The 26,688-nt window shown below is 51.7% G+C and overlaps 7 protein-coding genes across 7 annotated transcripts; 3 read left to right on the top strand and 4 right to left on the bottom strand.

The window, feature by feature from the left end:
* Window positions 1-28: 28 nt before the first annotated feature.
* NUU61_005205 (uncharacterized protein) lies at window positions 29-2,401 on the bottom strand (the record flags this gene model as incomplete). The annotated part of the gene is made up of 1 exon (XM_056655787.1): window positions 29-2,401. The coding sequence occupies one exon, from the start codon at window positions 2,399-2,401 to the stop codon at window positions 29-31; it is 2,373 nt and encodes a 790-aa protein (XP_056511400.1).
* A 936-nt stretch (window positions 2,402-3,337) lies between these two features.
* On the top strand, window positions 3,338-4,879 carry NUU61_005204 (uncharacterized protein; the record flags this gene model as incomplete). The annotated part of the gene is made up of 3 exons (XM_056655786.1): window positions 3,338-3,364; window positions 3,449-4,697; window positions 4,758-4,879. 3 exons carry the CDS (start codon window positions 3,338-3,340, stop codon window positions 4,877-4,879), a joined length of 1,398 nt encoding a protein of 465 aa, XP_056511399.1.
* A 2,119-nt stretch (window positions 4,880-6,998) lies between these two features.
* On the top strand, window positions 6,999-9,006 carry NUU61_005203 (pyruvate kinase CDC19; the record flags this gene model as incomplete). The annotated part of the gene is made up of 7 exons (XM_056655785.1): window positions 6,999-7,122; window positions 7,243-7,287; window positions 7,354-7,400; window positions 7,454-7,656; window positions 7,736-8,569; window positions 8,621-8,702; window positions 8,761-9,006. The coding sequence occupies 7 exons, from the start codon at window positions 6,999-7,001 to the stop codon at window positions 9,004-9,006; spliced, it is 1,581 nt and encodes a 526-aa protein (XP_056511398.1).
* A 1,082-nt stretch (window positions 9,007-10,088) lies between these two features.
* On the bottom strand, window positions 10,089-11,417 carry NUU61_005202 (uncharacterized protein; the record flags this gene model as incomplete). Its single annotated transcript, XM_056655784.1, has 3 exons — window positions 10,089-10,273; window positions 10,369-10,701; window positions 11,036-11,417. The coding sequence occupies 3 exons, from the start codon at window positions 11,415-11,417 to the stop codon at window positions 10,089-10,091; spliced, it is 900 nt and encodes a 299-aa protein (XP_056511397.1).
* A 767-nt stretch (window positions 11,418-12,184) lies between these two features.
* Window positions 12,185-13,432, bottom strand: NUU61_005201 (uncharacterized protein; the record flags this gene model as incomplete). The annotated part of the gene is made up of 3 exons (XM_056655783.1): window positions 12,185-12,384; window positions 12,432-12,929; window positions 13,024-13,432. The coding sequence occupies 3 exons, from the start codon at window positions 13,430-13,432 to the stop codon at window positions 12,185-12,187; spliced, it is 1,107 nt and encodes a 368-aa protein (XP_056511396.1).
* A 1,026-nt stretch (window positions 13,433-14,458) lies between these two features.
* Window positions 14,459-22,083, bottom strand: NUU61_005200 (1-phosphatidylinositol-3-phosphate 5-kinase FAB1; the record flags this gene model as incomplete). Its single annotated transcript, XM_056655782.1, has 3 exons — window positions 14,459-14,567; window positions 14,658-21,803; window positions 21,851-22,083. 3 exons carry the CDS (start codon window positions 22,081-22,083, stop codon window positions 14,459-14,461), a joined length of 7,488 nt encoding a protein of 2,495 aa, XP_056511395.1.
* A 455-nt stretch (window positions 22,084-22,538) lies between these two features.
* On the top strand, window positions 22,539-26,654 carry NUU61_005199 (uncharacterized protein; the record flags this gene model as incomplete). Its single annotated transcript, XM_056655781.1, has 2 exons — window positions 22,539-22,674; window positions 22,768-26,654. 2 exons carry the CDS (start codon window positions 22,539-22,541, stop codon window positions 26,652-26,654), a joined length of 4,023 nt encoding a protein of 1,340 aa, XP_056511394.1.
* Between the last annotated feature and the right edge of the window lie 34 nt (window positions 26,655-26,688).

Below are 26,688 nucleotides of genomic sequence, written 5' to 3'. Positions count from 1 at the left end.
CAGGTCTTAATACATCGACCAACTCAAATCACATCAAATCTGACGTAGGCAGATCAATGTCTGAATCAAGTCCCCGACGCAGCTCCGAGATATCCTCGCGCTCCAGGAGCTCTTCCTCCGAAAGAATTCCGATTCCGCTATCCATGCGACGTCGATTTTTCCCCCTCCCCACCTCGACATCAACGAATCTCGTCATACTGACCGGAGTGATGGGCTCACTACCGGTGGGCGTGGTGCCATCCGACATGATATCGTCCGATTTCAGTTCCCAGTTCGCGGCGCGCACTTTGGATCTTCGGCGCTCAGAACGGACTACATCCTTCATATAGGCAAAGGAGCAGGCTTGATCCGCAGCCCATTTGTCTAGGAGATCATTCCGAGCTTCGATTTCCAGCTGGAGCTGCTCCTCGAGGCCGGCAGTGACCTGGCGGAGACGGCGGGCCTCGAACCTGGTCTCTTCGAGGGTTGTGGTGAGATTCGAGATGCGGACGTTGAGGGTACCAGCCTCCTCTTCATGATGTTGCAGCTGCTCGTGTGCCTTTTGGTCCAGGCGCTCGACTGCCCTCTGGTGCTCCTTCTCCAGAGACTCGACTTGGGCCGTCAGGTCACAGACCCGAATCCGGTTTTGTTCGAGGGTCTCCTCTAGTTCTCGGATGCGCGAGTCGTTTCCGGAAGCAGAGGCCTCAACGGCCGAGCGCCGGCGTCGTTCATCAGCCAATTTGAGCTTAAGGTCGGAGATTTGCTGCGCAGACTCGTCTTTAGCCACTAGGTTCTCCCGTTCCAAGGTGCTGACCAGCTCTTCAAGACCCTTTACATCGTCACGATACTTCTTCAGGGCCGCGTTTAATCTGTCAATCCCAATGGCCTGTTCTTGGCCTTCGCGTTCGAGGTCGTGCATTCGCATGCGGGTATGGAGCATATCGCTTGCCGAGGACGTGATTGATTCCTCGAGACCGCCGATTTTATTTGCCGCCGATTCGTATCGATGTAGTAAAGTGTCAAATTGTCCTCGCAAAGCCTTTTCACGACCAAGCGAGCCGTGATGATGTTTGCGCTCAGTTCCCAGATCCTTCGTGAGCGATGCGACACGCCTCACAAGCTCGCTCAGAGTGGCTTTCCCATCTTCGAGGCCAATGCCTGCTGTTTCGCCAGGGAGAGCACGCTCAAGCTCGAGGCGTGCTGAGCGGAAGTGGCTTCGAATATCGGTAATCGCATCGTCTGCATCAGTGCCCGCAAACCCCAAGGTGGAACATTCTTGATTGATTCCTTCAAGGGCACTGGTGGCATCGGAAGCGCGGGACAGAGCCATGGTCAAGATATCAAGAACACTGTCGAAGAAGTCTGGCGGTGGGGAGGGCTGACGGAGGATGCCACTCAGGGTAGGATCATTGAGACCAGAGATGCGAGATCGACAAGCATGGAAAAGGTCCTTCTTTTCTTTTCTAGCAGCCTCTAGATCGAGACTGAGAGCATGGATGTCAGATTCTCCCGTCTTGTCCCAAGCAGTAGGCTCAGTTGAATCATGGGCATTTGCGTCTCGACCAAACAGTGCAAGGCTATCCGATATTGGCGGGCCAGAATCAATGGTACCACGAAGATCCGGGGAGTTGGACACAAGAACGGCGCTGTCGTTGAGCGTGAAAGTGTCTCCATCGCCATTGGCAGACGAGATCCGGTCATCAAGACTATGATTGGAACACACAGAAATTTCGTCGCGAAGTCGGCTCATCTCAGCCTCCAACTCCTGAAGACGGACCTGGGGCGATAGCCAAAACGCCTCGGCGGCCGAGCTTTGGTCTTCCAGGGCTGTGTGATTTTGCCTCAACGTATTCAACTCATGCTTCAAAGTATCCCGCTCTTGAATAAGAGTTTGCAAGGACCGATCAAAGTTGGCCGTTTCCCGCTTTTGTCGCTCAATATGGTTGATTTCATCACTCAGACCAGTCCGCCGGATCCTTCGCTGGGTGCGAGTGTCCAAGATCTGGCGCAATGGAGTGAACTGCATCACTCGTTCTGTGCATGTTTCGTCATAAGGAGACACTGGGTCGAATGAGCAACGAAGATACCGCGGGATTGGAGCTGATCTCCGCCGTCCTCGACGGGTGGGCGTGCGGTCCCCAGATCTTGATGACCCCAGACTTGCTTCGTTAAAGGAGGTGCGATGCATCGCAGGGGTTAGACCAGTCGAGCCAACATCGACATCATGCAGCCGAGGGCCCGGATCGGAAAAGCGCACTTTCTTTCTCGGCTTCCTCGGCGTATATGAAGCTGCTTTGGGGTCAAGGGATTGCTCCAATACCGGAGCCAGGCCTTGTCGAGTTCGGTGAGACACCGGAGACTGGCTCCTCGAGTCTGAGCCAGTGCTGATTTTTCGTTTCTTTCCTGGCTGTCTGGTGTCCATCTTAAAAACAGAGGAAAGCAGCCGACTTTGGAAATGCAGATGTAACAAGGGCAACAAAGCCACTAAGGACTCTATGTGGGCAAAAACCAGATTGTATAGAAGGTTCACATAAGAGATAATGTAGGACAAAAACAGAGTCCGGTTATAAAGCCAGCTGTATACATCACAGGACAAGTAAACAAACAGCCCCATGTGGGTCCTCGCAGGCAACAGGCGCCTTCGACGCGTGCCTGGACCCCTCCTCGTACTTGCCTATTTGGGTTGGTGTAAACAAGCTTCCTCTTTTGGTTAGAGCTCATGTGATAATGCAGCCTCAGGCATGTTTATGTATATTGGCTATCCATGGAAGGACCTTCCCTACAGTGTCCTGATTTTGTTCTTGAGTGATGCAGCTTGCCCCAAACCAGCTTGATTCTGCTATGATGTACTCCGCATGCCAGCACTTCCGAGAGTCTCACAGCAGACTGTTTTGATGGAGACATCAAAGACATCATTGGCAAAGAAAACACGGCTACCTAGGATGGACGAGACATCTCAGGAAATATAAGAAGCCTGTCCTGCTCAAGATCCTTCCCCCTTCCTGCTCATCTACAGCTTCATTGATTTTCTGGCAAAACCCCAACATTGTGATAAGGCGTGCCAAGAGGCCATCCAGACTTATCTTATCATTGACCCACCCACTCCACAGACCTAAGCTCGCGCTCTCTCCAATCCAGTTCCTTTGCCAGCATTAACGCCTGCACTGATGGGCTGCGCACCCAGCTGAGAAGTTCACTTGACGTGATCCGCCCATATCCCCCCCACTGCAGCATCCACTGCCCAGCCATGCGTCTCCTCCCCAGCTCCTGGTGATGTCATCGGCGTTACTGAAGGAGGGTTGGGTTCCTTGATTGGAAATATCTCGCTCTTGAAACTATTTGAGGATACCTGGACAGCATGGCTAGCGTGGCATCTTTTCACGAGGTAGGACTGACCGAATACCATTAAGTGCCATTTTTTGTGGAGGAGATGGAGTTGTGGGAACCCCATGGGGCTAACCTGTCGCAGCACCCGAGCGACCGCCGCCTCCTTGAACAACAGCAAAGGGTTGATGAGATTCTCCATGAGCAGCCATCCACCCATCAGAGACCATCCTCACTGTTTGATCAACTGCCTCCCGAAATCCTCCATTACATCCTTTCCCACCTTTCCGCTCGAGACCTCACCTCCGTCTTTGCGACATGTCGTATCCTTGCCGCACACGGTACCAACGATCTCTTGTGGGCTGAGCTTGTGAATTCACATCTTCCATTTCGCATAAATGATCCAGGACCTTTCAGCTCCTTCCGCCGGCTCTACTTTGCCCACCAGCCTTGTTGGTTCATTCCACAGTACAAGATCTGGTTTGCAGACGTCGAGCACACGGGCAGACTGATCCTAGCCCGGTATGACAACCGTCGGGGTGTGATCGAAGGGTATCGGATCATCGCTGAGCGAGGGGCTCGCCAATTTCATGTCTGGGAATCCAACCCGGATGTCATTATTCAGTCGTTCAACCCCACAGTCCGCTTGTGGTTGGATGACCCTGTTCTTATGCTGAAGGACCCAAATCCATCTTCTCCGACAGCATCCTGCCAGCCTCTGTGGGTTGAAAGGCGGATGCCCATGGCTTCGGAGTCTCAGCATGTCTTCAACTCACTCTCTCTTTGTTCCCCCGAGTCTCCCCAAGGGCGTGCCCTGAGCGACGATCAACTCTGGCCACCACCAACTGTCATCAGCGACCATCGTGTATGCAGGGATACAGGAACCCCAAATGTGCAACCACCTAGGGATTCGTCTCAACTGTCTGAATTAACCTTTCGCGTTCGGCGATGGGCCAGTTTTCGACTTGCCCTCTCACCAAACCCCAATGAAGCGCAGCTAACCTATGCTACCCTTGATCCGAGTCTGTACACTCCCACCAAAGACAAGCCCTACCAGGGCATTTGGATTGGGGACTATTCGGCACACGGTTGTGAATTCTTGCTGTTCTGCCAGCGAGATCTTCCTCTACCCTCTGCTTCAAGAAATCCATCTCCCGGTTCACAAGATGAAGACGAAAACGAATACACCAATACGAAGGATAGCCACATGCGGCGAATCGGATTAGCAGCGGTGAAGCTTACGGGCGATCCTAACGTTCCTCGTGGTGAATTATCATTTATTGCCGACGACATTGGGCCGAATGGGCTCATCCGCGTGTCGGACGAGGAGCCCTATCGAGGCTCCCCGATCGTACGTTGCTTGGGACATGTCGCTGGCTTGGGATTCCGCGACCGTGGGTCTATCCATCTCCTATTCTCGAGACACAACTGCTGATTCAGACCCATTGCCCTAGATACGTTCATCAGTTCCCAACTCATTTTGATCTCTCCAGATTACGTTGCCCATTACTGGGAGGAGATGGGCCACATTTCCTATTTCCGGCGTGTGGATATTGACTCTCTGCTCCAGACCTGACCGGCGCTTTCTTGCATTCCTGTTGTCCCTGTGCTTGCTGTTACTTGTTCTCTACATACCCCCCTTTCTGCATGACTCGCACATAGTCGTGATGGAATCATTCCCTAAACTGCCCTGACTACTAGTACCGTACCTCTCCGCGCAGAGTCCGACGACCAGATAAGAGCAGGACGTTCTTTAGAAACTTTAGGAAGATCGCCTGATGACTACCATGACTTCGAGAGCAACCGACCCGTCCTGGGGTTATCGCATCCGCCAAACCCGACTTGTCTACGAGCCCGATGTCGTGCAGTGACTGCCACTGAATAGTTTCAACCCGAAGCAACCAAATTGCCGACAGCTTACATCCCAAAAGGCAAGGCAGTCAAAAAAGGCACTATTTTGTGTCCTATGGACACATCGAAGTGACCCAAAACATACAAGGGTGAATTTGTGTATGGAGATATAGCACACATGAACGGACAAAAAGGTATCGCATGGAAAGGAGGAGGCCATGACGCCGTAACCTCGAAGCATAGGTCGGAAGAAAAGAGGCGGTCGTCACTCGTCAATCCAGCCATGAAATACGCACGGAGACTCGCGTGTTTCTCTGACGGGAGGCATCAAACACCGCATGCACTTGGTTCTGTACAAACTGACTGCCAGCCCGACACACAAAATCCACAAGCTCACCGACGCACCCCACGGCCGAAGATCACGCCGAGAAAATCAATAAGAAAGAGGGAAGAAGGTCGGACGAAGCGACATCACTTGATTGTTTGCAATGACGACGTTCTTGGTTCACCGTCTCCGCTCGAACCAGCTGGACGAGCCCATGACGGCTACTGACTGGTCCATCACCCACTCGCCGACGCCGAGGTAGTTATCGATCCATCGCTTGACCTCCTTGTTATTGGAAATCTTATCTGAGTTGACGCTGGGGCTGTGGAGGGCCCCGCACGCACGCGACCCGTCGCATGGGGGGTGCGTGGGGGGTCACAGAGTTAGCTTGTGGGTTCTTGCCAGATAACTGCTCCAAGTTTCTTCGGGGAATCAAGAATAAGGGTGATGGCCCAGAGAAGAGCCGGGGCGGAGGAGAGGGAAGGTGTGCATTTACGTGAGGCCTGTGGATCGCTTGACACCTGCCAAAAAGGCGGAGACTGTGGAGAGAATCGGCCGTCAGTCTTGATTTCGTGTCTAGATCATTAACACCAGAAGAGCTCACAGAGAACCGCATCAAATGCGTAGTGGGTAAGGCGGCCGAACTGATTCCCAGTGACGATGCCGAGGTCAGTCATCGCTCCACGCTTGACGGTAGAGAGCATCGTACCATGATGAACGGGGGCAGATCTCTTTCAAATAGCTACCGGATGAAGGTCGGTAGATTTGGATACAGAGTATGGGGTTGCTGGAGAGGATTGAACGAGAGTTCAGAAGCTCAGGACTGAACCGCTGGCTTTTGGATGTACTGGGATAAAGCAGGTGACGGGGTAGCATCACATCACGTGGTCAATCTCACATGACGTCGCAGTGGCTGGTGATTAAAGACGGTGGCTGTGGGTGGCTGGGTATCAAAGATAGAGCCAAGATCATGTGACCCAAACCCCTGGGGGCTATCGATAAGACCCGTTACCCCTCGATCAATTGGGTGGCGGTATTTGTCACATTAACGCGATAAAAAAGACTCCAATGTACTGCGCGTAAGTCAGCACGGGGCTTCTCCGCTTTTTGCGGTCAGCCGATTCGGGCCTTGCATATAATTTTTTTTCTGCCTGAGTCAACCATGCCGCCTCTGCCGACTTGCAGTTAACCACAGTACTGGATTGGTGAGAGAATCAGAAATAAAGAGATCAATCAAAGAAATAAGATAGAAAATAAAGGTAACTAGCAATTTATACCAACAATCCTACTTGTAAAATCCCCAAAATTGGTGCAGATGCCAAGGAGGGTCCATTTTATGCCCAAGTCCAAGAGGACACTGGGGATGATCCAACCTTTTTTCCCACCCGCCCCTCATCCTTCCATCTTCACTTCCCCTCCAAACCGGCTTTTTCTCCATCCCACTCTTCCCTGGATCAATTGACCAGATTCCTCGCTATTTTTTGCTCTCTTTCACGAACTACTCGTTCAGCAGATCAAAATGGCGGCCAGCAACTCTCTTGACCACCTGAGCAACCGCATGAAGCTGGAGTGGCACTCCAAGCTTAACACCGAGATGGTGCCTGCGAAGAACTTCCGTCGCACCTCCATCATTGGTACCATTGGTATGTCGCATCTTCAGAACCTCTCTGCTAGCTCTTGAGGTCGCCCCTCGATGTCGGCTTCAGATGGTTTCGAACGCAGGGAAAAAAAGATTTTGTTACTGACGGGCAATCGGTTTCCAGGTCCCAAGACGAACGCCGTCGAGAAGATCAACGCTCTCCGCACTGGTATGGTACCCGGTGTTTTTGTGGACTCGGTGGTTGTTGGAAAAGGGTAAACTGACAGTGTCACAGCTGGTCTTAACGTTGTCCGCATGAACTTCTCCCACGGCTCGTATGAGGTTCGTATCTCCGCACCAGACTGCCATGAGGATCTTTATTGACTTGGCCGCAGTACCACCAATCCGTGATCGATAACGCCCGTGAGGCCGCCAAGGCCCAGACTGGCCGCCCTCTGGCGATTGCCCTTGACACCAAGGGCCCCGAAATCCGCACGGGTAACACCCCCGGTGACCAGGACATCCCCATCAAAGAGGGCGCGGAGCTCAACATCACGACCGACGAGGCATATGCCACCGCCAGTGATGACAAGAACATGTAAGCAAGCTCTCTCGCGGCCCGAGAGCGATTGCTTCGTAGGCAGGTTTTGTGGCTTGGACTGACCAGCGTCACACAGGTACCTTGACTACAAGAACATCACCAAGGTGATTGCCCCTGGCAAGCTCATTTATGTAGACGATGGTATCCTGTCGTTCGAGGTGCTCGAGGTGGTTGACGACAAGAGCCTGCGGGTCAAGTGCTTGAACAATGGCAACATCTCGTCTCGCAAGGGTGTCAACCTGCCGGGCACCGACGTAGACCTTCCCGCCCTGTCGGAGAAGGACCAGAGCGACCTCAGGTTCGGTGTTAAGAACAAGGTCGACATGGTGTTTGCGTCGTTTATCCGCCGTGGCAGCGACATCCGCCACATCCGCGAAGTCCTCGGCGAGGAGGGCAAGGAGATTCAGATCATCGCCAAGATTGAGAACCAGCAGGGTGTCAACAACTTTGACGAGATCCTCGAGGAGACCGACGGTGTCATGGTCGCCCGTGGTGATCTGGGTATCGAGATCCCTGCGCCCAAGGTGTTCATCGCCCAGAAGATGATGATCGCCAAGTGTAACATCAAGGGCAAGCCGGTCATCTGTGCCACTCAGATGCTCGAGTCCATGACGTATAACCCGCGTCCAACTCGCGCCGAGGTGTCGGACGTTGCCAACGCCGTCCTCGACGGTGCCGACTGTGTCATGCTGTCGGGCGAGACCGCCAAGGGTAACTACCCCTGCGAGGCCGTCCGCATGATGCACGAGACCTGCCTGCTGGCCGAGGTCGCCATCCCCCACTTCAACGTCTTTGATGAGCTGCGCAACCTGGCGCCCCGCCCCACCGAGACCTCCGAATCGATTGCCATGGCCGCCGTGAGCGCCAGCCTGGAGCTGAACGCCGGTGCCATTGTTGTCCTGACCACCAGGTATGTTCTGCGGTTGTTTCTCGATCATGGATGATGCTGACCAGGCCGTAGTGGTAAAACCGCCCGCCTTCTGTCGAAGTACCGCCCCGTCTGCCCCATCCTCATGGTCACTCGTAACGCGACTGCTTCCCGGGTAAGTGTAGCGCGATTCGTTGCAGAGGCCTCGTTCCATGCTGACTCCAATCTTGCAGTATTCGCACCTGTACCGCGGCGTGTGGCCGTTCTATTTCCCCGAGAACAAGCCCGACTTCAACATCAAGATCTGGCAGGAGGATGTCGACCGCCGTCTCAAGTGGGGTATCAACCACGGTCTGAAGCTCGGCATTATCAACAAGGGCGACCCCATCGTCTGCGTCCAGGGCTGGCGCGGCGGTATGGGCCACACCAACACTGTTCGTGTGGTGCCCGCCGAGGAGAACCTTGGTCTGGCCGAGTAAATCTAAAAAGAAAAATCTGCCACATGGTGTGAGCCTTGCCTGATCTATGGGCCCGATCTTTTTTTTGCTGTTTTTTATTTATTGCCGGTGTGTGGATGGGATACATACTCTTTTTGATTACACGATTTTTCCCCAGCCAAGCTCGTTCTGTCGTCTCTTGGGAGAAGGTTAATGCATTGCTCATGTAAATGAAACGAATTGAACGCTTTGAGGTCCAGTTCGGAAGTTAGTTAGAATGGTTTAGACAGGTAGCGAATAGATCTTGATGTATTGTGTTTCTGTGAGATGCTGTAAGTGGATGTTAGTAGAGCGCGATCAGAGATATCCACGAATGGTCCAGCCATTTGGGCATAGATTTGGGCTGTGGGCTATGGTGATTAGTTTGCATTGGAATGCGCCATTCACGTCAATTCCAAGATTGCACTGAAATGAAAAGAAGAGAAGGAGAAAAAGACAAGAAAGATGAGAAGCAAAAAAGAGAAGACGAGAACCATTGAATGCGGGGGGACTGCGAAAATGCCGTCCCGAGACCGAGGCGCATGTGCTCGGGTAGGACTCGGGATTGACATCCAGCAAGACAGAAATGCATTCTATGCCTGTAGGTAAATTGGTATGTTATATGGATAGATAGAGCAGAGAGCGATGAATTGAACAGAAAAAGAAAGTACATTGAAAAAAAGAAGAACAAAAGAAAAGAAGAATTCCTCGTAAGCAATTGGGCAAACGACCCTTCCCGACGGCGTTCCCGTGCCGCTCCCGGTTTCTGCCGATGGACCCGATGGGCCAGGAACCGATCGTTGCCGCGTTGAGATTGGGGTGGATTCTTCATGAAGTGTTTGGAGTGTCAACGATTCTACAATTCAGGACAGTATGATTGGTTCGTGGGTTGACAATTCTATGCATGGTGGGGGTGGATGCATCGATGGATGAAAATGTAGTTGGTCCCTTGATCTATAATAGATGGGTGTAGTAGGATGTAGTAAGGTACCACAAGATATTGTAGAATCTAGATTCACAAGAATATAACCACTCTCATTCCTCATGCATTCCCATATATACAATTCACGACTAATTTTCTCGTTTCACAATACCTTCTTTCCATCCGGATACCATTTCACCCGGTGAAGGGCCACGGCCATGGCAAACCAGTGATAGTTGTCGGGGTTATACCGAGCATCCTTCGCGCGGTCGTCTTTCCTCGCAAGAGCCGTACAGAGTTCCCAACCATAGGCCCGCTCCTTGCCATGGCCTATATCAATCTCCTTGTCTTGCACTACAGGACTCGTGGATTAGAGCTTCTTTTCTTTTCTTTTCTTTTTCTCTCCAAGTCATAGGGCGAGGGACAAAGAAAAGCAGACTTACTCTCGTGATCAAGAAAATGCAGGGCCTCATGCAGAAAATATCCACCGCGTGTCTTCTGCGTCCGGCTCAGGTCCATCCCCACAGCCAGTCTCTCTTGATACCTGATTAACCGGGTGAGTTTTTCAAATGAAAACACCCGGTTGCAGATCCCGATGACCCTCTCATAGTAAAATGTCTCGCCGAGTGTTGTTCCCTGGCAGATCTTCTCGTTTGTGAGAAGACGGACGACTCGGCTTTCGATGCGCTTATCCTTCGTCCGGTCGTTCGGGTACTTCGGGTCCTTCCGCTTCGGGGAGTACCAGTTGGAGATGTACCATCCTTGTGTGGTTCGCGCTATTCAGAGAAAGAAGCCCATTGTCAGTTCTAACCCCCACTAGTAGAGAGAGAGAGAGAGAGAGAGAGAGGGTCTTTGCATGCGATTTTCTCTCTTGGCCTTCCAGATAAATTCGTTTTCAGGCGTTCCTCCAATCTGGCCCATCCTCGTCACAAATTGGACGTCGTCGTCGCCGCAGAGCATCTTCGCCTTCGATCTTCCTTCTTCCCCGTATACCAGTCTGTTAACTGCGTCATAGCTCTCTAGAGAAAACAAAGCCTTCTTAGTGAAAACACGGGACTATTTGTTCCAGTTTCCAAAGGGAGGGAAAGGTCTGAGTTAATTGCAACACACCTTGTACTGCAGACAAAATAAAGCGCTTGCTCTGCTCCACAGCCCACGATTTAGGGTCGTCTGGGGCATCCGCAAAGTCATCGTTCCACATGGCCTTTGAGGCCTCCAAGAAGCGCTTGTTGGCACTGCTTTTGGGAACGACTTTGTTGCTCTTCTTACCAAGAAAGATGTCGATGACCTTACTGGCTGCATCCGCTAGCAAGGCTGTTTCTTGAATCATCTCATCCATCTCGTAATCGACACATTCAGACGGTTTGCAGTCGCCGGGCCATTGCACGATATCAGCCGCCTGGAGCTGGTTCCATGGCTTTCTTGCTAGCACTCCCTCACGCAGAGGGATCAGTGCCGCCGTGACCGCAAGGAGGGCCGTGAGGATCCTCATCGAGAGAGTAATGCGTGCCGACTGAACTGTTGTTCACCTCTGGCTTCTATGTACACACGTACACGGCTGTGGGTATACCCAGAGCAGGACTGTTAGGGCAGATGGCTTGTGCTGGCTTTCCCGGTGGGGGGAGATAATAAAAGTCGCGGGGAAAGGAGAAATGGGGATTCCAAGCCATAGCGGCCGCTATCCAGTATTTGGAGCGATTTTGAGGATGGTAGCATTACTCGCGTGGTGCTCGTGTCTCTGACTCGTGCGTGTTTGGTAATTAGGATAGTCTCGTTGATGACTTCTGGGTCGGGTAATGTACATAAGAATGACTCGAGACTATTCTCTGGAAATAAACAAATAAATGACTTAATAAATAGATACAGACTGACTCTGTTCCAATGACTTTTTACCACAGAGATCTTGCCAACCCCAGGGGCATTCGGTAGAATTTTGTATAACTTAGGGTTATTCATATTCTCAGGAAAAATCCGTAGCGGACACCCCACGCCTATCAATCCTCCAAGCGTCTGCCCTCTAATAAAGTTTCTATTTTTTAATCCTAATTGGGGTTCAGGTTAGGTAGCCGATCCTTCGTGGTTTAATAAATAATCTAAATAAACGTGCCCTTGAATCGCTCCACATCTTCCGGTGTAGATGCTCCCTAGGGGCATGCATAGGGTACGAAGTTATTAACTAAAGCGCTATCCTACGAGAAGGGACTAAGAATCGAGAGTCGGTTTTCAAAGATTCTTCTCTCCAGTCCGATTCTATCTTCATCAGCCCTGTTCCTTCGGCCCATCAGGATACCAGTCCACCTCATTTAAGGTAACTCCGTTCCCAAAAAGCGTATGACTATCTGCATTCCGAAGCGATTGGTCTAAATCGCATGGATTTTCTTGCTGAAGATCCTCTTTGGCCAGTTGGAAACATCGAGAAAACCCATACGCCGTGCCCCTGCTCGTTTTTATATCCGTAACTAGAAGAGGGTTAGCTTGGAATATCTTGACGAGGAAACGGACTTACTATCCCAACTAATCCAGTGGAATGTCTCGTGGAGCATATCGAGTCCCGCTGTCTGTTGTTGATCGAGGAGATACTTGCCATCGTCATCTTTGATAGGCTTGCCTATAAGGCTAGATTGGCTCCTGATCGTGTCTCGAAGCGTCGGAGATCGCCAAACACGATCGCATAGAACCATCAAGTTGGATGGCCGATTCATCACAGCCCTCCCTCTATGGCAGTACCCATATTTCCACTTCTCATACTGATCGTCTTCGATATAGACAAGGAAGGCCTTGTCAAGAATATAGGCCCCCTTCGAGTCCTTCGGAGACCAATACCGGGATAGAAAATATCCTTTGATGTTACTTGGATCCTTTTTCGCCACCGAAATCAGCTTGTCTTTTGGCTCCAAGCCAAGGTCGCCGAGTTTGTGCACCAATTTCAAGTCCTCGTCGCCACACATCAATTTGCCTTGGACCCGGTCGTTTTTCAATTTGAACTGGACCGCTTGGAAATTGTCTGCAAGAGAGAAAAGTTATCATCAGAGACAATTCTTTGTGTACCGTCCCATAATAAAAAGGAACCTTAAAAAAGAAATGTCTCTCTCGCTCACACATGGCTTTAGTCACCCTAGAATATCCGTCCGTGACCCGCACCTTCTTTCTTCTTTTCTTATCCCCGGGGATGTTTTCGAGCTTATATTTCCCGCCGAACATTGTGTACCCCATATTTGCCCATCTCACGCCTTGGTTATTCTTGTTGTTTGTCATAGCATCGTGAACAAGTTGCTCCAGAACGCTGAGGCCTTTGTCGGCTATTTGAGCGGCGTCCTGGAGAGTGTTATCAACGGGCCTGTTCGCGCATGATCCACGTTTCCCGGCCGGGATCATGTCAAAAAGCTGCGAGGCCTTGAGGGATCTGGGGTCGCGATCGGGGATATCATTGTAACTCAGGCCCCCGCTTATGAGGAGGCTCAGAGCCAATGCTACCACCAAGAGTGATCGAAGCATGAGACCTCGCATGGTCAGAGGGAGGGGGGGGGGGAGGGGTGATGTCTTTCATTTTTTTTCCGGGGGTAGTCCTCAAACAATAATATCTAAATAAACTTTTCAAGTCCAGAGAATGGGAACCTCGTATGGTACTGCTCATACAGTCAGTACCTTAATGTTGGCCCCAATTTGTATGTTCCGGGCGCTACGTGTGTACAATGAATGCCTCGGTCAGACGGTTGAAAGCTTATGTTACGCCAGGGCTTGAGAATACCCAAATGAAGATAAGTAAAAGATCTTCGCGAGGGTATCCAAGGGCAAGGGGGACTTCCATCAAGTAAAATTCTTCTGAAATTCTTCAGAACCGCCGACAGTTGAAGTCTTGAGGGGGGGGGAGATTAGTCGAGAAGTGGCCCTGGGGCTATTACAATGTACAGTATATCAGTGTCCCGCCTAGAGTAATTTCAGTGTAAAATTCAGGTGTGATGTATATTTATGCGTACATGTAATTGGACGGGCGCATCATCTATGTATCTCGGGCGGTGATCTACAGCCACCAGTACGAAGATGTGCGCCTTATTCGGAAGTCGGGTCGGGTCCACTTGCGTATAATCTCACTCGCGGTGCGTCTTGTAAATGGCCCCTAGGGGGCCGGAAGATAATCATGAGACGACCCAGGAACCTGGACAACCTCCCCAGATTCCTGCTGTAATTACTGTACATAGTACATCGTAACGTCCTATTCAATCTGGCACTCCCAGATTAGTGATCTAAAACAAAAAAGAAGGGTACAGATGTAGGATCTATTGCAATTGTATATTGTCGCTGACAAGCACAGAATCAGGCAGGGATTAGCATCAATTGACAAAGCGCCCAAAGATCGCCAATGAAACAAACTAAACCCACGCCCGAGAATATCCATGTGGAAACCCTTTTTACTATATCCAGATGTCAGCCCCATAAGAAAATCCCTGCCCCCAAAAAACTAAACGGGTCTTGAGTATCGATGCATCATCAAGTCATCAGTCGTTATAAAAAGGGTCAATCGTGTTCGCAAGGTCATTGATAACCACCGATGTCCATACCCCCGCTGTCGATGGCATCCAATTCAACCACATTGGACCCGGGCGCGACGTGGTTCTCATCCTGCGGGTAGCGGTACATCGGACTGGGTTGGAATTGGTGCCAACATCTAAACATGGCCACCCCCTCCGTCAGCATTGCCTTGGGCGCATTTCTGCGAAATCAGCCGACTTACGTTGGTGCTTGGAGAACGTATCGTGCCATGGCCTCCCGGAACCGGCTCTTGTATTCCTTGGGGCTGGTTACCGTGGGGCGGTTGCGACCCCCGCCCGTAAACCCACGGTCTTTGATCCACGATTCGAGTTTTTTGTCCCAGGTGTATGTGCGGATACAATCGATGATTCCCACCACCAACTCACTGCGGCTTTCATCGATCGCGATCATGAGGGAATAGTCCATGACATTTTGTCGGCCCAGGAAAAGGGTGTCGTTCCAGACGCTCTGGCTGAGCAGCTTCTTAGAGTGTTCGCGCGCAAAGAGCGGCGTCTCGTAGATGAAATCCACCATGTTTTCGTCCAGAAGTACTTCGTCGCGTTCCCCAGTACTCTGCACTTTGCGGTTCCGCATGGACCCCTTGAGATCAAAGATGCGCGTTGGGACGCGATCATAAAACAAGTTCTCCATCAGCAGCAGGAACCAATTGAACTCGGTGCCCGTAACGGGGTTTTTGATGATGACCTGGTAGAAACCAAACATTTTGGCAATCGCAGACGGCAACTCATGGAACAAAGCCTCGGACATGATCTGGAAGTAGGCCGGTGCGAATTTGAGGAAGGCCTGGGTCTCGATAGTAGACAGCGACTTGAGGATGAACCGATCATCAAGTGTCTTCAGGAACAACGACTTGGTTTTACCACCCTTCGAATCCCATTTCGCGCACCGAGATAGCGACTCGACGATTCGATCCGCGACACCACATTTCTTGCGAAGAGCGTCGAATTGCTCCGCATAGAACACTTTGCATAGCATTTTGGCTTGACCCTCCTGAAACTGGTATTTGAGGTGGGTGCCTGTAGCTCGCAAAAGAGCATGTTCCACGCGTGCCTCGTTGGCAACTTCCGTATCATCTCTGAGCTCCGATTCGGACTCCTCCATCTCGTCATACCGCTGTTGAATACTGGCCAGCTTCTCTTTATAGTCGGGCGAATCCAACGCAAACGCAACCAGGGAACTCGGTTCGTCCTCGCGCACGATAATATCGCAGTCAGCAAAGACGTGATCCATCATGGTCAACGGGTAATCCAGAGGTACCCATCCACTTGCAGAGCGCTCTGACCAAAAGTTCGTCAACATGTTCAAAAGCGTTGTGCGCTCATGCTTAGGAAGATCTTTGAAGTCAATCGCATCTTCTGGTAAGAGCTTGACCTCTCCCTGCGAGTCCACGGGATGGAGATCTTCTGCCGTAGTCCGCTCTTCGTCACTGGGACCTTCGTCAGGCTCGCCTTCTGACAGGAGTGGAACATCGGAACCAAGTGCATTTTCTGCCTCGGCTTGTTCCGACAATGGATCACGAGGCGAAGGCTTTTGCTTCTCTTCTTCGTGCGCCATTTGGTGGATGATTTCGTCACTCTGTCGGCTTGACTCATCCATTGGAATGCGTGGCGCCGAAGACAGAGATTCTTCACCATCCACCGGAGGTTCGCGTTCCTCCACAGCTTCTCTTACGTTTCGGTACACCTCCACGATAGGCTTTGAAGATGCCAAGGGAAATGCACGCGAATGAGGGCCTCGAGTAGCTCTCTGTCGTCTCTCACGCTGTCTCTCTTTTTCGAACTCGCGACTCAGTTGCTCAAAATGTCTGGCCAGGTTGGAAACACGAGGATTGCCCTTTCTAGTCGGGGTGGAGCGTGGAATGAGAGAGTGGCCAGGGACAAAGCGGCCATTTTTGAGGGCAGTCAAGCCAAAGCGGTCCACAAGTTTCTTGTCTGAGGCTTTTGCCGGAGACTCGTTTGCCATGTTCTCCAATTCAGCGGAACTGGGCGGGCCCATCTTGCAGCCGCCGAGCGAAGCACCGTTGAATGTTCTCTCTCTCGTGAGATGCGCCGGTTGGGACTGAGCACGTACCAATGGGGGCGAACGTACTTTCCCGGAGCGCCGGAATGCACCCTCTGTAAGCCTAGGAATCGCGGAAGGCCGGTTAGTCGGTGGGGTGGGTATATCAATGACACCTTCCCTATCTCCGTTTCTGCTCTCTTCGGCAAGATTTATATCCCTTGGTGGGGATGCTGCCGTCGACTGTTGACCAAAATCCTTTTCAGGGGAGCCGGCTCCCTCCGGATTCGTGTTGTTCAACGGTCGATTCAAAGGAGGCGTTGAGCCGAGGGGGGTGCGTTCTGACTGCTGGCTAGTAGGGACGGCCAAATCAAGATGGCGAATCTCTTTTTGCAAAACGGCTTCATCCTGAGGAGAGGACCTCTGTTCATGTAAAGCATCGTCCGAAGGCGCGGCATCAGTCGCTGCAGGGAGCGGTGGCACTTCAACCCCTTCCTGTGCTGGCACCCGATGTTTTTTGCCAGCATGCTCCTCAACAACCGACACTAACACGTTCTGGGCCTTCTCGGGAGATAGTGTCATGCGTCGCATCATCCGTGGCCGATTTGTCTCCGGGGCGCTCTCGTCATCCACATCTGTCGGAGTTTGGAGAGCATCGTCCGGAGATACTGATGTTGCATCCCTGTCAAGGAATATCTTTTTGAGCTGCAGTGTTGCCAGTCGCTTGATATCCTTCTCAGACGGGAAAAAGTTCTTTTCAAACTCAGTAAAGGTCGTGTCCCACTCGACAACTTTTTCTTGAACTGCGCGAAGAACTTCGTTCAACGGGATGACCTCCCAATAGCGAGAGCTAGAGTATTTGTCTTGCAGTTGTCGAATCAAGACTGCACGATCCTCGTGGCATTTCCTGGTCAAAGACTCGATCTCTTTCCTGCAGTCATCCAACAGCTCCGGTACGACACTGTCGACATTTATGCCCTTCAAACGTGAGTGGACCGACATCATGAACTTGCTGAGACGCTGCTCGGTACGCAAGTAAACCCCGTTTCGCAACTTCAAGTCGTTGTCCACTTTCCAAGTAACACGAGGCCGAGGCACTATGATCTCCAGAAGATGGATCGCATCGTATTGAATCCGCAAGGCAACATCTTTGAAGCCAAAGTAGCGAAGATGATCTCGCTGGAGATCATGGGGACAGACACCAGCGCGAGCATGTAGATTCCTGCCCCAGAGTGAAAGTTCCAGGTATTTTCCGAATGAGTATTTCCAAGTGCTCTCTGACATGGGAGTGACCTGAGTCTCATTGCCACATATCTTACAACAGCTCCACATCAAGACCGTATCTTGCAGTCCCCGAAGCTTGGAGGGGTATGGTTGAACCAAGACGCTGATCTGTGCATCTCCATGGACGTACTGACGATGGTGCTCGGACATGCGTTTCTCGCAGCCATTAGAGGTGCATACAGCGTTTGCCGAATGACAAAGCTCTTCGACATATTGCCCGAGGGTACAATCAGGCTCAAAGATCATGTCATCGCCGTGCTCATTGTAGAACTCGAGAGCAAAAACATCCGGCCCCGAGCAAGGGACCGATGTTGTTGTACACACAAGGCTGTAGAGAACAACGACGTTTTGATGGGCGTAGGGATCAAACATATTGGCACTGCCTGACACATAGGCCTCCCACTGACGTTTTTGAGTTTGATAGTGATAAAGCGCTCGATCATATTCAGCATCATGAGCTGCGCGCAGTACCTCTTTGACCTTAGGGGAAGCATCATGGGGTGATTCGTGGACCATTTCCGGCGTGATGAGGGTGAAGCTCTGTGGTTTGACCCTTTCCTCTGTGGGTTGCCCGGTACTTCCATCTTGGTCACGAAGACGTTTCAGGTAAGCCAGTCGACGTTCCATCTCCCTAGTACGCATGAGAAGATAGGGAGGCTCAAATTTGACAAAAGGCGACGCAGACAGAATCTTTGTCTGATGGTCTTGGACCATATCGTCGTAGTATGTCGGCATGGGAACATCATCTGGCACTACAGTGACCTCAGCCGCCGCAGTTGTGATTCCATCAAAATTTCCACTCGGCTGCTCATTGGAGCTTTGCTGCAGGGTTCCTGAATCAAGAGCGGGTTTGTCACTCTCGTTGGTGAGAGGTCGAGGACTGTCTTTCTTGTCTTCATCGCTGGTCATCTTAACATCATCGGCCGCCAATGTGGGTATCTTGGCGAACTCATCCCGCATCAAACATGTTTCCAGGCGCAGGTTGTACACAACGTAGACCATGAACTCTGTGATCCTCTTGACCTTCTCAAGAGCTCCATAGTCTCCACCACGTAGAACGATGGTGCACCCCAGCTCTTTGGGGCAGCCAGAAATGTAAATGTATGTCTTCTTCCGGCCAGTGTGAACGTAGGTCTTGACATCAAAGCTGCTGCAGTCGCTGTGCAAAGAAGTGGTCAAGAGTTTGTCCATGGATGTTACAATCCTAGTTTGGGTACATCTCGAAACAGCCTCGAGAACCGATGGCTTCACGTTATATGCAGTTGCAATGCCAGCCTGCTCGAGAAGACCCAGGGCCAAGCCAGAAACATTCTTCTCGACCAGAAGCAAGTTTGGATGCAAGGCGGCGATTCGACTGACAAGGTTCTCAAGAAACTCACGCTCTTGTCGGATAACAGGCTCGAGGCTCATGAAGTGCTGTTGATGGCGAGCGTATTCAAGAGGAAATGTGATGATCAAGATGTTTGGATGTAAAATGCTCCGGGGCATGCTCTTCAAAGCCAAGTTCTTGGTAAACACCAGCCCCGAGACATAAGATGTGTCGCCAGGTCGACCACCGGGAATTTTTTTTAATTTGATGTAATGGCGTATATCCATATCGTCTCCCCTTTGAACATCTGGGTCGACCTCGTCCGCCGCCTTCAATAAAATTGGCATCAGCGCGTTTTCCCAGCTCTCGCCATTTGGAACAGACGACCCAGCCAGTAACTGATGCAGAAGCTTCCGCACGTGTTCCAGACTGGCCTTGTTCAACTCAACCGGCGGTGCACCAGTTCCTCTCATCGATGAACTTCTGGTCATCTTGAACCCAGTTTGGTTCGCCCCAACAGGGAAGGGAACGCCTGTTAGCGGGAGATCATGGGGGAACATGCTTTCTCTCGAGGTTCTGGGAGACTGACGATGGTGTATACTGCTAGCAACACTCAAGTTTCGTCGACGGGAGGAACGGGGAAGATTCACTGCCCTCGAGCTGCTGATACTGGCATCATCTGCGTCTCGACCAGACTGATTCATGCTAGCGACACTTCGATCTCCAAAGGCGGATCTTCCTTTTTTCACAGCAGCGAGAAATCCACCAAGAGTCGCTCGTTCATTGTCACCACCACTCTTGGACAAGGTGCCCTCTGAAACCGCGGATAGAAGGCTAGGCTGTTCATCACCACTAGAGGCATCATCTGAAAGATATTGGGCTAAATCCGGATCAATGATGTTATCTTTGTGAAAGGCAGGAAGTCGAGATTCAGAACTAATGTCATCGGCATGGCGGCGCTGGAAGGGGGCCCGATCCTCATGGTACGGCTTAAAACTCCGAATGTATTGCTGTCGAGAGTGGTGGCGCTTGTGACTGACGGAGTGAGGCCTTCCGCCCAATGACGATCTTAATGACCGCGAGGACGTAGGTCGTGTCAGCGGACGATCAGGGTTAATTTCCAGGACAGCCGAGCGACGGTTATGGCCCTCGCCAGCACGTCGTGTAGCTGGTATGGCCATGGTTGGAGTTCTGAGAACATGATCAATGGACTGAGACACGACAGAGGATGAATCATCATCATCGGCAGATGCACGGGCGTTGTTGCCCCAGCTGAGCTCAGATACTCGAGGATTGGTGACTATGGGGCTTTGCTCGCTATCAGAGAACTCGGAGGAATCATCTTCGTGCGCATTGATCATTGCCTCGCATGGCTTGCAAACGCGGATAGAGCCAGGCTGTCCAAACCGAGCCCCCGGGATTAAGAGCGTGCATTTGGAATCAAATATTTGACCACAAGTCCGACAATGGTGTTTTCTGCGAAAAGTTGAAAAAGGTTCTCCACAGTGGAAGCAGTCCTTGGCATTTTCATCACGCATCCAGAAGTCCCTGCTGAGCAATTTGCTTCGCAGCTGTGATAGAACGCCGTCGCCCCCTGCAGCCGCTTGTTGGTCATTCTGACCGGTTTGGCCAGTAACCCGATCAATTGCTGTATTCAATGGCGGCAAAGTCACTGCGGTAGTTGTCTCAGCTGTCGATGCTCGCGACATCGAGTAACCAGGTAAACGACTTGTCCTGGGCGGTATAGTGGATTTTTCATAGGGCTTCTCTGGAGAAGTGGCCTTGGGTTCGCTGACTTTCGTATCATCCCGAGACAAGATTTTCGACATTGCGCTTGGATTTTGGTCCGTGTGATATGATTCGTCTGGGGAAGCAAGTTTCGAGAGGCTGCTAGGCGTGGACATTGGCGCAATAGACTCATCAAAATGCGAAGATGTTCGCGAGCTCGACCGGCCTATTTGACGAGACGAAAGATCCTGAGCCGACTCGGATGGCTTCGAGACTCTCTCCGCAAAAGATGGATCTGGGTTGTCAGATAGCTTTTGTTGGTTCACAGGAACCGAGTTCCTGGGATTATCCGAGGGATGGCTTGCCGGGGCAAATGATGCACTGGAATCCACGGGACCCTGCTCCTCATGCTGGCTCTCGCACATCTTCTCCGATAGCACTGGGGAGTTGGAGAGGTTTTGGCTTAAAACCGAAGAGGTTTGGCTCATGGAAGTGTCCATGGGACCATCCCTGCTGCCAATACTAGCAGACTCCACATTCTGAAGCCCTTGCGAAGGAACATTGACAGAGCTACTCCTGGAACGATGGGATTGTCCGAATGCATTCACATGCAACTGGGTAACTGCGGGATCTGCAGCAACAGAACCACCGGTGGACTTGGTCAACGGGGCAATATTAGGTTTGATTCCTGGCGAAGCAGAAACAGAAGCCTTAGAGGATATACTGGGGCTTTTTGAAGAAATTTTGGAACTTTTCCCAGTGTTGGCGTGAGACGCAGTATCCTGGATTTGTTGAAAATTTGGCACCACCGGTGAATGGAGTCTTGAGCCCTGCGAGGAGTTGGGATGTGATGGCGGGTGGCCAGCCGCGCCGGTTGCCATGTCTGAGCCCGACTTGGCCATAGAGCGCTCCGATGCAGGACTCTTGACAGCTGGTTTGTCCATTGAAGACTTGTCCGTGTACTTTCCTCCGCCGCTCACCATATCTCGCACTCCACCCACCGAAGTTCTGAAGCGACTGTATAGTCCGCTCAGCCCCCCTGCAGTTCTTCAGACAGGCCCTTCTCATCTGATACGGATGTCGGTGCCGGGGGACTAGTAAAATCGTTGAAGAGGGTAAGAGAATCTGACTGGTACGCGGTATTATGGATTTGATCCAGAGCTGTATTCATGGTTTCTCGTTCAGTCTGAGTAGTGGCGATCGAACAGCGCGATCCACGTCGTCCAAGAGGGAGAAACACGGACGACGCGGACGGACTGGATATGCCATGGGGTTTCTGAGGCTCCATCGGTGCTATTGGGTCAAAGCGAGCTCTGCTAGGCAGAAGGTTGTTGGATCATCCCCGCAGAGGACTCCTATGCCGTTGGTAGCCGACCATTCGGGGCGACGCGGTGAAGGCTCGAGGTTATCGCACGGATATCTGGGCGCCGTGGCCAATATTGATAGGCTCTGAGGATTAGCGAAACAAGTGTTAGAGAGAGCGAGCCTGAAAAGCGCCCAGACGAAGATCGAACGCCCTTCCTCTCCGCATCCAATGACGTGGGCTGAGTCAGCATCGCGTTTGTCGCGTCTTTTTCTCAGATGGTGGTTCACCGTTGTCTGTGTCCTTTGAGCCATTCATTCTTTCGCTGGCCATGTAGCGCGACCCATGTCTCTCTGAACCCGAATCGCGTCTTTTGAATCACGCCTCTCGATGTTGCTTGCCAGTAATGTGGCCATCGGCGCTGTATCGGAAATCGCAAAATGAACCCAGCAAGCCCCTGGATCGCGACGTTTATCCAGCAATGCCTGTCGTCCTACGTTATCCCAATTGCAGAAGATGGAATCGAGGTCGAGGATAATGGAAGCAGCCTGAACTTCAGCCTCCGCGGATTTACAAGTTCAGCTATCATTGCAGAAGTGGGTTTTTTTGTTGCGTGATTTTATTATGAGCAACCTCTAACTGAATCTGATGTCTACTAGTGGGGACTAGGAGAGCACGGTGATGAGGCGACACTCATGGACTCGGAGAACCAGATCGAGGCCATTGTCTCACGAGACGCGAGGGCTGCACACCAGCTGGGATCGCCAGAGTTACGGCTGAGCAAAGGCGGACCTAAAAAACACATGGTTGAACTCTTGGACTTCAAGCTCGTTTTGCCATACTCGGCATCTATCTCCAATATTCACCTTCGTGTCGATCGCTTTCGTATCGACTGGGCTCGCGGAAGCATCAAATTTGTGCCCACGAGGAAGCTCAAGAGAAACCCGACGGTAAAAAGACTAGTGGAAGCAGCACACCAGAGAAGGGAGAAGGCTGAGCCTGCTGATGGTTTAAATGACCTAGCAAAGAGTCCATCCGCCAGGTCTATCGGTTCTCAACATGACCAGTTTATTCCGCCACATGTTTCCCAAAGCAGCCCCCAGGATGTGTTGGAGTCGCAGCAATTCTTCTCGCAGATGCAGCTCAAGCATCATTTAGGTGCGCGTGAAAGAACCTCTCAAGTGGGCCGCCCTAGCTCGAATGGATCGTCAGACCTCTTGCGACACCTTGCGACACCTTCCTCGGCGTCTGATCCCAGACTAAATCCCCTGCGCCGTCCTCTATTGCCACAACATCTCCCACTCAATGGACGACTTACCCCGAAGAAGACAAATCAAGTTGAATCCAATACTCTGAATAGAATCGAGACAAATGAAAATCAGGATATCCGAGCCTCTCAGGGACCGGTTACCCCAATTCAAAGGTGCCAAGATGCATTCAATGACATCACTCTCGCTGAGGCTCAGACCGAGGAATTGTCCTCTCAAATACCTGCAAAGGCAGCCGTTGACGGCTTGACTTATGAACGCCGGGCCCTATCTCCTAGGATTCAGCTACCAGAAGTTCCTCGTGATACTCAGCAAACACGGAAGAGGGATGATCAATTTCCTTCAAAGAAGAGAGCTCGTGAGAGTGTGGACATATTGTCACAGTCCCCCTCAAACGAGGACCGGGATCCTGGGGATTTGCGGGAGTCGCAGTCTACCTCGCCCTCCAAGAAGAGACAGCGTACTGGTGCCGGCAAGATTTCGACAGACCCGGGGATTGAAAACAACCTGGTCCATAAGCCCATACCGCCGGTTCATGAAATGCCAAACCTAATACCCAAAGCGGAAATTTTGCCGCCCATGTCAGATGCCTGGGAAGGCCTCCTAACCATACCTGCAAGCGACGTTGTGATCCAAAAGGACCAGTCTGCTCTTCTTGACAGATTTTGCTGGATTCCACCAAATACCGGAGATCCCATGCCTCAAGGCCATGTGCCACCTGCGCTCCTCAGGCAATGGAATGAGCTCGCTCAGCGGAGACACAACCAGATGCAACGAGCGTCAGAGCAGTCCCCAACTCCGACTCCTCAGGAGATTCTTTCATCTGCCACTGATAGCGAGTCTCAAGTGACCTCGTGGTCTTCGAGTACTGAGGGACATTATAATCAAACTGGTTTGAATGAAAGGACTGGCTTGCCAGCGGATAGCAGCCCCATCAGGCCGCCGAACTTTACGAATGAAGACATTACCCCGATTGCCAGCCAACACGATGCCACACAGCCAGCGGAAAACGGTGGCCTGGGAATGGCAGATGAGTTTCCCGAACGGTCTCAACTTGAACCAGAGAAAATTCTTGATAAGGGACCCGATGCATCGAAATCTCTGGATTCTCTTCACTCGGGGACAGGCACAAGCCAGTATACATTAGCGCATTTAGCCCAGCATTCAGACGATGGAACCGCCCAAACACGCCGCGACTCACAGTTTTTTGCCGCCGATTCTGAAGAGTACCCTCTGCAAATTGAAACACAAACAGAAAACCTCGAGAACAGCGCGCTGAAAAAAAACTCCCGCAGGGGATCAAGAAGCTCTGAAGCTGCGGCTGGGTTTCATGAAAACGATCTTGACGATGAGAGTGACGAGTCGGAAATGGATGCTTGTGTGCCTATGGCTCTTGGGGGAAGCTCGTCATACCCGACATTAAGCACTCAAACCGGACAAGAAATTAACAGCTCTGGTCCCTCGCTTCCTGAACCTTCCCGGCAGCATGTCCAAGTCGCAGAGACACCTTGCACAGACAATATGCGCTTACAGCGCGAGAAGCTAGAGAAAGCTCAAGCTGGGGGGAAGCCTTCTATCTTGTTGCAGCAAGGTTCTTCACAGGCTGCCAAAACCTCATCTCAGCCTCGAATCTTTAATAGCTATCGCTCTAATGGCAGCCTTGAGAAAAGTGACTCGTCTCACCCATCAACGGATTCATTTTTGCAACCTTCGGGAAATAAGTCGCCCCGGATCGATGTGATTGGAACCCAGATTCCACTCGGCAGTGGCAACTCATTGTCGCAGGATGCTTCACTTCACTCGCAACCAGGAATCGTTCTTGATTCGTCAGAGCTACTTCATCGCTACCAGGACCCACTCATGTTGGGCCTGGAGAATGAAGCTGAGCCGTCGTCTTTTCCATTAATTAGCCCTCGAGAGCCACCGATGTCTCAGCTGGTTGACCCAAGTCAGGATCCTATGGAAGGACTGTCTTCTCTCGGCGGGTCAATAGGCTCTCCGCAAAACTTTCTAATACGATCCGCACCTGCACTGCGCGATCAAGAACAGTCTCCGTCAAAACTTCCCAGGTCCCGGCAGCTTAGAGAAGCCGATCCCGGTCGAGCTTTCTCCGGCAGTCCAAATGCGGAGCTAGTAGCTCGCCGCGAAAGCTTCATCGGCAACCCCGACGAGTCTGCCGAAGCAAAAAGAGTTTACGAGAAGTTTCGCGACGATTATCCAAGCTATTCGGGAGATTTTGCTCATTTCACCGAGCTCTGCTCGCAACTGCAGGCCGTTCGAGACAGAGGCCACTTGCAGCGGTCATTCTTGTGGGATGATTTTGTCATTATGCATCTTCTGGAGTACCCGGACCACGTTGAAGGGCACACATCGCAGGAATCGAAGCCGCTTTTCTACGAAGAATACTTTTCCTTGAATTTTTCCAAGCCCCAGCACAAAAAGCGAAGTTTGACTGCCTATGGCATCGAAGTATCAGCAAGCCAGTTTGTTCCGGCTGTTAGCACTGGCTTGGCTTCCAACAGCCCGGCACCTCCGTTTTCTTCAGAACCTCGCATTGATATTACGAACCACACCCTCACAACCAGTTTCGTGGGCAAACTCTCTAATCTCCGCACCCATTCCTTCAGCGATACTCGTGCCACAACCTCTGCAGTAAATGCATCACCTGCGTTGCCCGCACGTGCCGATACGGACATCTTTCAAACCCAGCAACCCCTTTCTGCAGTTGACTCCAGTGGGCCAACTGGTTCCCAGGCGTTTGAACCGAGCAGCTTTGACCAGGAAACTGTTTTCTCGAGCTCCAACGAGGAGCAGGACGATAAGGCACTGCACCAAGATAGCAATGATGTTGACGGCGCAAACGTGTTACCGACTTCAAACGACGTCGACATGGCCGAAGATGACAATTCCGAGGCCAGCAACACTCATCACGAAACAGCCAGTATTGAGCTCGGGGGCGACGAGAGCGCTGCCGCCTCCGGTTCCGATGTTGACACTGAGCCCGAAAGTGAGAACGAAAATTGGTTTCTCTCCCTTCGACATATGCGTCCTGCCGGCCCAGTATGGTCGGATGACCCCAACACACCGTTCAAGATCTGGGCTAGAGCCGACCAGAATGTGGTGAGCGAACGCTGCCGGCGCGGGGGCTCGATTCCCGTGGACGAGAACGGCGTGATTCAGCGACCTTTTTCAAGCAACGGGCCCGTGAGACTCGATGTTATCAGTCCAGGCATCCACAAACTTCTAGACCTTTTCTGTGTGCATTCCCAGGCGCCACGCTCGCGGTGAGGGCCTGAAGGTACTATGGTGGACAGTGTCTATC

Source organism: Penicillium alfredii (genome assembly GCF_028826965.1).
Source record: "Penicillium alfredii strain IBT 34128 chromosome Unknown utg000007l_segment0_segment0, whole genome shotgun sequence".
Lineage (NCBI taxonomy): Eukaryota > Fungi > Ascomycota > Eurotiomycetes > Eurotiales > Aspergillaceae > Penicillium > Penicillium alfredii.
This window is presented reverse-complemented; position numbering and strand designations above follow the sequence as displayed.